The following is a 13,322-nucleotide window of genomic DNA, read 5'->3' as shown; positions in this document are numbered from 1 at the left end:
TTAAAACCACAGGAGACTTAAAAAGCTGATCCGGCAAACAGAGAAATGCCGATAAGGCCGAAAGATACCCCTTGACTGTGGCAACAGCAAATCCTTGCTGCGCCAGAGAAAGAGCAAACTGTAAAATGTCAGACAAATGAGCCAAAGGGTCAACAGCCCTCTCCCCACACCAAGAGACAAATTTAGACCACCTATAAGAATAGATGGACTTAGTGGAGTCACGCCTGGCAGAAAGAATGACATCCACCACATCGTGAGGGAGAGAAAAGGAATTCAAGTTGCCCCGTTCAATCTCCAGGCATGAAGGTGTAATGTCTGGAGGTGGGGGTGTAGAACTTGCCCCTCCATCTGAGAGAGGAGGTCTGCCCTGAGAGGGAGACGGAGCGGCGGGTGAGAGGAGAGGTGGAGAAGGTCCGTGTACCACGCCAATCCGGGGCGACCAATATGACTTGGGCCCGGTCCTGGCGAATCTTCCTCAGAACCCGAGGAATCAAGGGTATGGGAGGAAACGCATAAAGGAGATGCTTTGCCCAACTCAACTGAAACGCGTCCCCCAAAGCTCCTAGCATCGGATACTGGAGACTGCAGAATGACGGGCAGTGAGCATTCCCGCGAGTGGCGAACAGGTCCACCCGAGGAGTCCCCCACATCTGAAAGATGTCGTGAACAACCTCCGGATGGAGCCTCCACTCGTGATCGGCAGAGAATTGCCGACTGAGAACGTCTGCACGAACGTTCAGAACTCCGGCCAGATGATTTGCCATCAGACAGAGACGCAGAGCCTCTCTGCAGAGACACTGCGATCCCACTCCTCCCTGCTTGTTGATACCACATCGCGGTCGTGTTGTCCGTCAGGACTTGAACCGACTGACCGCGAAGGGAAGGGAGGAAGGCCTTGAGCGACAGACGTATCGCCCGCAACTCTAGAAGGTTGATATGAAGCAACCTTTCCTCCGGAGACCAAAGACCTTTGATCTCCAGATCCCCCAGATGAGCACCCCACCCGAGAGTGGATGAATCCGTTATCACTGTGGCAACCGATGGAGGTAGTTGGAAAGGCTTTCCTTGAGACAGATTGCTTTCCACGCTCCACCATGACAGATCTGCTGCAGTTTTCCTGGAGATCCTCACAGACTCCCTGAGATCTCCGTTGTGCTCAAACCACTGCCTGCGGAGTCACCACTGGAGTGCCCTCATGTGCCAGCGTGCATGGTTGACCAACAGAATGCAAGAAGCCATCAGACCAAGCAGGCGAAGGACCTTCAGGACTGGAACAACCGCTCCATTGTAGAATAAAGGAATCATTTCCTGTATATCGCGAATCCTTTGAGGAGGAGGGAATGCACGACATACAGAAGTGTCCAGTACCGCACCTATGAACAGGTTGCGCTGGGAGGGCACCAGGTGAGACTTGGGTACATTTATCGAAAAACCCAACCTGTGCAACAACTGAGTTGTCTCTTGCAGATGATGGAGCACCTTCTCCGGCGACTCTGTTTTGATCAGCCAGTCGTCCAGATAGGGGAACACTGGAACCCCCGACCTTTTGAGATGCGCAGCCACCACTGCCATCACCTTGGTGAAAACTCGAGGTGCAGTAGTAAGCCCAAAAGGAAGGACCGCAAATTGGTAGTGCTGCGATCCCACCGTAAAACGGAGATACTCTCTGTGCGACTTCAGAATGGGGATGTGAAAATACGCATCCTGCAAGTCGATTGACACCATCCAGCGCCTGAAGAACCTGTGCAAGTGTGAGCATTTTGAACTTCTCCTGCTTGAGATAGAGATTCAAAATCTTGAGGTCCAGGATTGGAGGTAACCTGCCATCTTTCTTGGGGATCAGGAAATACCGGGAGTAGCACCCCTGACCCCTTTCCTGCTCTGGAACCACCTCTATCGCACCTTTTCGGAACAGTGCCAGGACTTCTTCCTGCAGGAGAAGCAGGTGGTCCTCCGAACAATAACCTTGGCAAGGAGGGTAATTGGGAGGGAACTCCTGAAAAGGAAGTGCATACCCATTTTCTACGAGATTGAGAACCCAAAGATCTGATGTAACCGATTCCCAATCCCGTAGAAAATGAGTAAGCCGACCCCCTACCGGACCCGCATGATCCGGAATGGCGGATCTAGGGCTGCTTTGCTGCTGCGGGTGGGGGTTGATTGTTAGAGGAGGAAGTAGAGGAGGAGGAGGCTTGGCGTCCACGAGCACGACCCCTTTGTTTACCTCTGTATGATCTATACAAAGGGTTCTGCTGCTGCTGCTGCTGCTGTTGCTGCTGCTGGCCTTGCTTATAGGAACGAAAAGTGGATCTACCAAATCCCCTAAACTTCCTAGTGGCAGAACCTCTAGCCTGCAGGCCCAAAGACCTTGCCGTAGCCCGGCTATCTTTGAGCCTCTCCAAGGCTACATCCGCTTTCTTCCCAAAGAGGCCTGTTCAGTCAAATGGCAAGTCCAATAAAGTAGATTGCACATCCGCTGAAAATTCAGAAGATTTCAGCCATGCGGCCCTTCTCGTGGCAACAGTAGAGCCCATTATCCTGGCCACAGAGTCCGCCATGTCCATGCCACTCTGAATTACTAAGCGGGCTGCAGCTTGAGTATCAGAGACTACCTCATTGAAGTTCTTTTTATCTTCCTCTGGAAGCTTAGTTGACAACTGTTTCACAGAGTCCATCAATGCATAAACATATCTCCCTAGCAGGCAAGTAGCATTGGTAGATTTTAGAGCCATGCTACCCGAGGAGAAAATCTTTTTTGCAGACTGGTCCAATTTTTTAGAGTCTTTATCTGCTGGTACCTGAGGAAAAGAACCTGCAGACCTGTTGGAACAAGCGGCCTGCACAACCAGACTTTCCGGAGAAGGATGTGAAGAGAGAAACTCAGGGTCACCAGGTGCCACCCTATAACGCCTTGCCACCGACCTGGAAACCGCAGGAGCAGTCAAAGGTCTCTTCCAGACCTCCATTATTGGCTCAGTCAAAGCCTCAGTGAATGGGAGTGTAGGCTCTATAACAGAAGAAGGCGAATGCAAAACCTCCGTGAGGATGTTAGGCTTGTACTCAACAGTAGGTAAAGTCAGATTGAGCAGATCCGCAGCCTTCCTAATTACAACATGGTAGGGTGCTACGTCCTTAGATGGTGCATCAGAAACTGATGGCAAACCCCACTCAGGAGAGAGTTCCAGGCCACTAGCACTATGCAGGTCCTCAAAACAGTCCCCTTGATCCAGAAGTTCTCCTTCCTCTACTTCAGGATCTTCATACTCCTTTTCCTCCAAGAGGCGCTGAGCTCTGCGCCTCGACCACTCCAATCGAACCAAAGTCGACGGATCCGGTAAAGACTCCAACGGAGCCGGTACAGCTGGAGGACGAGATTCTCGAACCGGCGTGGCACCTCGATCCAAATCACGAGGTCGTTCCGGAGCCGATGAAGCCGTGTGCAGAGTCGACGACCTCGGACGCGCCGTACCGAGCCAAGGTGTAAAAGGCTTCGGCATAAACGGCATAAAAGGTGCCGGAGCGTAAGCTTGAGGGACGCCCAAGTTATAAGACAATGGATCCCATGGGCCAGTCGGTACACCAGTGGGGTACATTGCCCTCGCATAAACGCCAAACATAGCATTAAGGAAATGCGAGGGGTCCTGACCAGGACCAGGAAAGGGATGGTACGAACCCATCGGCTGCTCCGAAGGAGGCTGCTCCGGCATCGGTTCATCTTGGCCCTCTTGATTCTCAGGGTCTTCCACCGGAGTCGGAGCCCGAGGAATCTCCCCATCTCCTTCATGCTCCGAAGAATGGCGCGACTCCGGATCCGGTTCTTGCTCCGGAACCGGGGAACCTCCACGAGATTGCATAGGAGAAGGAGACACAAAGTCTTTCTGATGTTTTCGAGACTTCCTCTTCGAATCTGAAGACTCTTTACCAGAGTGATGTCTTGAGCTATGCTTCCTCCTCTTGCGCTTCTTCTTCGAGGAGCCCAAAGCATGACCCGAAGCTGACTTCAATCCAGACCTCGACCTCTCTCTGGACCTCGACCTCACTCTGGATCTCGACCTCGAAGCCGTTCTCGACCTCGACTTCGATCGTGACTTCTGCCTCGACCTCGAACGTCTAGACGTCGACCTCGAAGACCTTCCAGCCTCTCTTCCTTTCACCTTCGCAAGCAGAAGCTTAGCCTCCCGCTCTCGTAAAGCCTTAGGGTTCACCTTGAAGCAGGATCGACAGTTCTTAACATCATGGTCCGATCCAAGACACCACAAACAATCGCCATGCGGATCGGTAATAGACATCATACGGGCACACGATCCGCACTGCTTGCACCCCGTCTTCCTCGACGACATCCTCGACGAAGAAGAGACACTTGACAAAGAAACAGTAACACAAAATAGCAACAAGTTACTATCTGAATCACAGAAGATCCCAGAAACCGTTATCGTCGACGACGCGGAAAAAAGGGAACTGACGTCATCACGCCGACGTGGGTTTAATAAGGAGTCGGTGACGTCAGACGGAGTCGCGCACTATGCCGTGCTCCTACGACATCGTCCACGCCGGCGTGCTACAAAGAATTTTCCGAACGTTGCTGACGCAAGGGGGATATTCACAAGGTGAGGAATCCACAAGGCAGATGTATCTATCAGAAATAGAGCTATGGTTTAGGTGCTAGGGTAACACCACATGCTTTGAAAGATTAGTGGCTTTTGGTAAAGCTGACATCACAGAGACATGGCTAGTTTTTCCAATGCTCTTCAGAAATCTCCTAGTCAAATTTGTACATAGCCCTCCACACGTAACTCAGTGGAGCTTGCTTTAATGGGCTGAGAATCTGCAAACCAGGTCAATCTATAGGAATCCACATGAGCTTTGTCACTTAATTCCAACAAGTTTCAGGTAAGTACTTGGCAAAATGGACTTTCAGCATACAACCAGTGAATTCGAGGCACAGGACTTCATAGTTGAGCTCCAAAATTGCTAGGTGCTTCCCTACAACAAAGCATGAGCATCAGAAAACAGATCTACACCCTTCATGTTCAAATAAAAATTCAATGGCACAGTGCATGAGATAAAATAAACAACAATGTTGCCTGCTTCATAACAGAACAATGCTTACCTGCTCCTTTCCTGGGCATCCCTGGAAGAAGCTCATGTCAGAGATGGGGTCGCTGATGTAGGACTGAAGCAAGTTTAGTCTCAGACCTGTGGGTGGTTCATTTGTCATCTTCACTCCATTCTGCAGAATAGTAACTGGAAACTAGATGAAATATTGGCAAGATAATTTAGAAAGAAGCATTATAATGTTTCTTCACAATTTGTTTTATTATCACAAAAAAATGATTCATTCAGTAGCGTGCTTTACTATTTCTCTTTTATTAATGAGAATCCCACCCAAGGCACCCTACCTTCAGTGTTTAATTTGAGCTGGTGGTTTCCGGTGCTTGGCACAGCAATAAATTGTCAGCACAGTCACTTATGAAAGTCTGCCACATTGTGGCACTGTTTGTCTAATTTGGAGATGAACTCAACAGTTGGTCATTAATTCAATGTACATTAAAAATGATTAATTCCCACCTCTCAAGCCATCCTTATAGCGTTGGCGTCCTGAAAAAGTTTGAATTGTCACCTTTGAAGCAGAGTGATAGTTAGCAACTGTGTTGGTGCTGTCATTGGCAGCACTAGTATCGGCAATGGGTGGTGCAAGCTGTAGTGCCTACCGATGAAGGGCCATAGCACTTATTATTATTATTATTATTATTATTATTATTTATATTTTTACAAAATTAAGCATTGCCTACTTTCAATACTGTTGTATTATGATGGTCCATCAGACAATTTTCGATCCCAAGTCGCCATAAAGCACAGTATGATCAATGCAACAAAAATGAAGTTTTGCTTTTTTTCTGTTTCCACAAGCTTAGTCATCATGAAATAATGTTATTATGAACTAATAACCACGTGTTAGGAGATTTCCTGCATTCACTGAGCAAGTTTTAAATTAATGGAAATATGAGTAAACAACTTCAAAATTATTGGCGAGTAAAATTAATTAAATATGCTATAATAGCATAAAATATCACTGTAGCAAAAGTTCACCCGTGGGCATCTTGGAGCTGAATAACAGATGTGTTTATTATTACCCTACTTAATGGCACCAATTTTAGCTGGATAGACGACGGAGTAGATCAATTGGGATTAGAACCTTTGAAGATGGGTCAAAGAAAGACTCACTGAGAGAGTTAATCCGTCCATGGCGCCATCAGAACAGGCAGAGTGCACTGTCAGAGGAATGTTGAAACATTAGAGTGTGTGAAATGTTTCTTAAGTGCTCCTTCTGAGCAGGACTCCGTTATCTTAGCTGGAGGGATGTGGGGTGTACCACATTTTGGGCCAGATGTACAACGCTTTCGCCATGTGGCAAATCTTCCGATTCTCTGAACCAGAAGGTTTGCAAAAGGTAAAATGATTTTTCTAACGACTAAATATATTTAGCGATTCAGAAATGTTTTTTCTAAATCACTAAATGGGTTTAGAAATAGTTACGGATTTGCAATTTGGAACAGGCGTATTTAGGGCGTCTCTTCAAAACTGTGAATCAGTAAGCTATGTATCAATGGCCAAACCATTGACCGTATACTGACTCCCAAATTGGAGTGGCAACTGATTCGCAAAGAGGAAGAGGGGTGCTTTGGACCCCTTCCTTTGGGAATCATGGGGGTAGTTTCAGAAGGAATAAATAAAAGTTGTACACAGGACCTCTACCTGCTCTCACTGAAGGTATTCAAAATGGAAAAACATTGTTTAAGCAGCCCGTTTCCTTTAAAACTACACTCAGGCTGAATTAAATGAACATTTTGAATTTTCAAATACTTTCATTGGGATGGTGGTCTGCTGTCCTTTGCAGGTTGTATTCCCTGCAAAGGTAGCCTATCGGATGGAGCCGCAATTTGCAACCGGCCTAAGGAATAATATCAATTAGGCTGGTTGTTTCTCGACCTCCTCCGATTCCTCATTCTGCGAACTGACCTATTGCTACATAGGTTGGTTCACAAAATTAGATACTTGTCTCAAAAAGCTGGGTCGCAAATTGAGACCGCTTATTGCAACCATTATAATGGCGCACCAGCACATAGTTTGGTGTTTTACTCTAGCAGGAACTATGTGAACTCCCCAGAAGGGAAATAATATTGTATTCTGGTCAATGGCAAAACCCACAAAGTGTTTCTGGAGATTTCCAAGAAGTTGGTTGTGAGTGAACTTAAAGTGGGAGTTTGTTTCTTGAAAACAAAAAAGTAATAGCCCCAATATTCAGAGATCTGTGTGTGAGGCCCATACATCATTTACACTGCCCATGGCGGACAAAGGCAGGGAAAATAAATAATGGTCATCCCTCTCTAAATACCATGGTTATTGTTGATGAGGCCAACAGAGGCTCCAGCGGTGAATATTCAGTGGTTTTCATAGTTCAACATATTATGAGAAAATCACAGGTTTGGAGAGTGGGGGTGGGGGCGGGGGGGGGTCAAGAGGAATGCTATTTTATGGTGTTACTTCTGTTCCACCAAACTCTAAATAAGTACCTTCATATTCTAACTGATGAGTGAACATTGGCAAGCATGTAGACTAGGAGCCAAAAACACATTGATCACACTCACACAGTCTTAGTGGGGGTTGAAAGACATGACCCATCGAGGGAGCCCTTCCAGGAACAAAACAAAATACTTACTTTGAACATGAGTCTCAGAGACACCAAAAGGTTGAAACTTTGGTGAATGGTAGGCTACGCAAATCAGTGCAATAAAATAGAACAAAGCGTAAACTATACTTGACACCTGCAGTTTTAACCAGCACCATACAAATATAGGATACATAATTTCAACGTATGCATTGTCTATTCAAATTAGTTTTGACAAACAAAGCATGAATAACGAAATATGCAATTGATTAAGAGCTGAATTCGATTAACCTTTGGTGATGGATAACTTGTGAGCCACAATCTAAAGTCAGCGTGGCACAACTCTGGGTCGAAGTCTTCACAAATTTTCTCAAGTGTTGGCATCCAGGATACAGCAAGATGGCAGTTTTGTAGGCACACCCAGGTTCCTCCAGACATCGCCTCTTTGATCATTTTTGTAGCAATAGGTCCTTGTCCCTGACCCAACGAGATTGCTTGAAATTTATCTCCAGTCATTTGTTTGTCATTGGCAAACTTAAGCAGACCTTGCAGGGTATAAATGACAAAGTTATTCTCATTGGGGAGCCTATCCCCATACGACAAATCAAATACTCAAACTGGTACTTAGTACAGGGAGTTGATTTCAGTAAGAAAAGTTGTTTTCTGAATTGTCCTATGCTATGCTGTGGTACCAGAATATCATAGCCTTTACATTGTCTGAAGAAAATATAGTGTCCTAAATATGTTTAATTAAAATATTGCCCCATTGTAGTTAATCATACAAAATCTAGTGCAACTGTAGATCAAATTTAGTAAATAATATTTAGAGAGCAATATTTATGTCAATCGATACGTTTGCTATAGATATTCGGCAATTCAGCCTTCTGTTTATTTTACATTAACGGAATAGCATGCTATATAATGTAATTGTTTCTTAAGCTGACCAGACTTCATAAATATCAACATTAGCTTAAATGTTGGTTTATTGTTCCTGTCCCTGGTGGAACAAAACGTGTAATTTGAAGCATAATCTGTTCTACTTCCCTTTACATAAGCAGAAAAAATAATGGGAATTCTTTTTAATCCAATTGCGAGTGCAATGGCTCCTAAACACTCTTTTCAAGCAAGAAAACAGATCTTCTTGAGAAGAAGTACATCTGCCTGGATGGAATGATGTGAGACTCGTGCAATTTATCACATATTTGTGGATGTTTTTTTAAAGACAAACGTTTCAAGACAGAAATTCAAAAAATGTGACTATGTTAATTAAAAGACCAGATTGCCAAGTCTTTTTCCATGCATAAATGAATTTTTATGCATGAAAAATATTTAAATTTTAGAATTGCATGGTACGCAAAGCTAGAAATACGGAAGTGCAACATTAGATGCTCCATCTATTTGTACTGATGTTATGCAATGTTTGTTAATTTCAGCAGGAATCAATCATTCTGGGTTTGATTCCGCTGATATTTCTTCATTTCACACTACTTTCACCAGTGTGAAAGCAAACAGATCTGAATTTTACCTGCGGGTCTTATAATTCCAATGGAGCCAGAAAACTGCTGTTACTGGTCCCATTGAAATTAAAAGTGACCTTGTAACGAATCCCTCATAATGTTCATGGTGAACTAGACCCAACGTGTACAAGGGAATATTACTTCACTAGAGCCTAAATAAGAAGCAGACAATTAAGCACAGGAAAATGCCTCTCAAAAACCTTTTTGGGTCCAACCCTATCTCCATTATAGGAAGTCATGAGAAGCCAACATCCTACCCACATTGTCTTATGGCAGCAAAATATTACTGGGAAAACACAGCAGTGTCCGCTGCCCAGATCAGGTTGAAACAGGGCCTACTCGATCAATGGGCCGTAAGTGCCTACCTTAACTTGTACCACAAGCTGCGTGCAGCCGGTGGTAACCACCTAGAAGTATTGCTATTGGCCACAATAAATACTAGAGGCCCAAGTCGAGTGCATCATCAGTTCCTTGAGAACTGCCAACAGCTTATAGACGTGAAAGACCTTTGGGATAGTAACCAGAGTCAACACGCCTTCAACCTGGGCATCAAAAAATGCGTTTGTAACTGGTCATAACATTTTGATAGGTCTGCCCTTGCTAAATGTAAATATTAATGAGGGTTCATCAACTCCTATTGTCAATCTCCTGCTCCCTATCTTGCATGTACATATTACAATCAACTGAAGAAAAGATTTGTGGCTCTGAGGCTGGGAGAGTGGGCTATTTTTAAAACATCTCGCCAGCTGGAGTCGACCCCATGAAGGCACAATTTGTAGGGGCTGCAGGCAGTGCAAAGAATCCCTCGAACAAGCTGTGTGCCTTTGTCCCTCACTGCTACCCGAACGAAAAATAAGGCTAAAGCATGAATGGAACACTCCGGGAGTCCGCAAACAGAGGCAAGCTATTATTACCTCACTCGACCCCGATAATACACGTTTTAACATCTATTTGACAAAGTTTGTTTCTTTATCACACAACAGACTATGGCCCTAATTATGATGTCGGTCGGAGTTGACTCCGACCGACATCATAGCAGGTTTGGGACCGACCGACCTCCAGTCGGCGGTCCAGACCGCAGTATTACAATGCTCACACCACACATAGGGGCCTATTACGATTGTGGTTGTTCCCCATCCTCCGGGCCGGCGGAAGCCACCGCCGGCCTGGAGGATGAGGAAAAACCGCAGCGGACCCACCGCCACATTAGGATGGCTGGTGGGTCCTGGTTTCCGTCCGCAGCTTTTCCGCCGCGGTTGGCTTACAACCACGGCGGAAAAGCTCTAATATGGTGGCGGTGTCTCTCAGACACCGTCAGACATATTAGGATGGGCTGTAAAAAATGCTTTTCCGCGGCGGGTTTTCCGCCGTGGAAAAGCATGTGTAACTTCACTGCGGGGGCCCGTTGGGGCCCCCTGGGTGAAGGGGGGGTGGGGGGTGCACATGGGGGGTACCTATGGTACCCCCCTGCATTTGTATGCAGAAATCGGCAGGCACCGCACGGTGCCTGCCGCTTTTTGCATACAAATGCAATGTATGCATTTTTACCATTGCGGCGGGTGCAGCTTGAAGCCGCACCCGCCGCAATGGTAAAAATAGAGGATGTGACCGCCAGGGTGGCGGTCACATCCTAATTGCACAGGAGGGAACTCCGCAGGCCATGCGGAGGTTCCCTCTTCGTCTATGGTCGCGGACGGACTCAAGTCCGTCCGCGATCATAATGGGCCCCATAGTGCGGTCACATACTCCCATTCCTCTGTGGTAGCTTGTGCTGTGGGCGTAAATAGTCCGTAGCCCAAGCTCCCATAGAGAAATGGGAGAGTCTGTTAATCTGTGCTCCGCATTAAGGTGCCTGCCTCAAGGTGCAGGGATTAACAGGGTGGCACAATAGGTGCCCCCTAACTTGAGGCCGTGGAGGAATGAGGGCCATGCTAGGGGCCCCCAAAGTCACCTCCTGATAGGCTTACCATGTCAGAAAGCCCGACATGGAAAGCCTGCTGGAAACCGACATAGTAATCCTGATGGCGGAAACGCTTTTATCAGGGATTACGGTGGGGCCTCTGACTCCCATCGGATCCAGCTAGAATGACCATTCAGTTTCACTTTCGACTGCCGGCACTGTAATTCGCCGGGCGAAAGTGAAACTGAAGATGTCGGTCAGAAAGCATCCGGACACAGGTCAGAGTCTTCTCCAACCGACATCAACATGAGGCCCTATGTTGCTTAGGGTTCTCATCAGCTACCCCCAGTACAATGAACACATGATCATCGATTATTTTTTCAGGCAGTCAAAAGGAAGCACTGCTGACAAGACTATCCTGTTACTACCAGCAATTGCGCCAGCACTTTTTGACATAAACACTTTTGTCACACTAAAATATTATCAAACCCTTTAAAGGTATGGTAGCCTTTTTTAAATACAAATCGATGCTGCTACTAATTCTTCGAAAAGCTACTTTACTGTTGTTAAATCAAACATCGCACCTGTAATTTATTACAACAATACGACTGTCCTTTTTACATTTGTGATGTGCACTTTGGAAAAGGCACTATGTCTCGATTTGAGATGTTATATTGCTTGTATGCCTCTGAAATAACTATAATGGTTTTAATTAATCGTATACAAATAAAAAATTTAAATGGTCAAAATATATGCATGAGTAATGAGAAAAAGAAGGTACCTTTTCAAAAATATTTTCAATAAGAAATTAAATAGACTAGCACTTACAGGAGCAAAGTCAATCGTCAGCCGTCAAAGAAGAAACAAGAAGCTCAAAGTCTATAAACGAGCAAGGAAGCATGTTCCATCACTGTAATAATAAGCTTAGTTTAATTCTATTTAAAGCTAAATGCATTTTTATAAAATACATTAAAATAATTCAAATAATGCATATTCCCTTGGATGACTTACTAGCCATAGGATCCGCTCCAGGAGACAAAACAAAGATGAGTGGAATTGTAGCATTTGAATCCAAATAGCTTTTTGACAAATCAAATGGTGGTGGCTCTACAAACTTCTTCCCAAGTTTGTCTGTCACATAATTAGATATGGCAGGGCTAATCTGTTTGAAAAAAGAAGTGCAACATTTAAAGATAGCCGCATACATAAATAACCCTAGAGACCCTTCCAGGCGCTTTTGCTACTTCTGCTACCATTGGCAATTCACCACAAAAGCAGGCATTTTGATTTCAGTGATATTGACATTTGTTCAGGGAATTTACCGTGGAGAAAATTCCCTTGTGGGCAATATGCAGATTTATAGATGTGTAACAGTGATTAAAGGGAATGTTTTCACTGATGGATTCTGAGTGACATCAAATAGACAATAAGAACAATCCCCAATTTTATATTATGTATGCCCTTCAAAATATTATGTATGCCCCTCAAATCCTCTCTCCCTGTGTGCAACTTCTACACAAGGGCAGAGGAATAATGGAAGAGCCTTCCAGAGCCTGGCCTCCCCTCTTTGTCCCAAATGTAAAAGAAAATATACCTGTGACTCAAACTCGTCTACCACCCCTGTGCCTTCCTTTCGCCATTCTTGCTGAGTATGCGCTCTCTGCTCACCATCAGATTAGAGAGCCAGAGGTGTACTGACAGACTCTCGAAGATCCGTCAGAGAAGCCTGAAAATCTTTTCTGACATAGCAACTGTGGGAAACAACTTTTGTTGGCCCCTGTTGATTCATCATAGCAATGAATAACCAGATTTCGCAGAGCGAGCCAAACATAACGGACAAGTTACTTACCTTCAGTAATGCCTAACCTGGTTGACACATGATCTAGCCGCAGATTCCTTACCTTTCAACTTCCAAGCATCAGGCTGGATCCGGAAGATTTTCTTAGCAGTACCCCTGCATGCCGGTAGGTGATGTTGATCGACTCCACATGACGTCATCGGCGTCGTGTTCATCGTTGTCATGACATCCACGTCGTCAATATAACCACCACTCTGGCACGCTGAAGTCAGTTCTTTTCATGACTTTCCACGCCAGAAGCGCGGAGCCATGAAGTATCTGAACATGGTGTGTTAATAAAGAGCTAGGGCCCTTAAGGTTCTCCTTAAGGTTCTCCTTAAGCGCCCTAAATCTTTTTTAACACACCCTGACACTAAAAACAATTCCGCAGTGAGGGGA

General features: G+C 45.4%; 1 protein-coding gene across 1 annotated transcript in view; it reads right to left on the bottom strand.

The window, feature by feature from the left end:
* The window catches only part of DNAH12 (dynein axonemal heavy chain 12), a 1,534,490-nt gene that overhangs the window by 331,677 nt on the left and 1,189,491 nt on the right, over window positions 1-13,322 (bottom strand). Inside the window, exons 63-65 of the mRNA XM_078661571.1 lie at window positions 12,098-12,248; window positions 7,961-8,214; window positions 5,111-5,251 (exon numbers count right to left, since the gene is read on the bottom strand). Of these exons, the coding sequence (XP_078517697.1) occupies window positions 5,111-5,251; window positions 7,961-8,214; window positions 12,098-12,248 (546 nt within the window). The remainder of the gene's footprint in view (window positions 1-5,110; window positions 5,252-7,960; window positions 8,215-12,097; window positions 12,249-13,322) is intronic.

This window comes from Lissotriton helveticus, chromosome 9 (genome assembly GCF_964261635.1).
Source record: "Lissotriton helveticus chromosome 9, aLisHel1.1, whole genome shotgun sequence".
NCBI classification, from domain to species: domain Eukaryota; kingdom Metazoa; phylum Chordata; class Amphibia; order Caudata; family Salamandridae; genus Lissotriton; species Lissotriton helveticus.
This window is presented reverse-complemented; position numbering and strand designations above follow the sequence as displayed.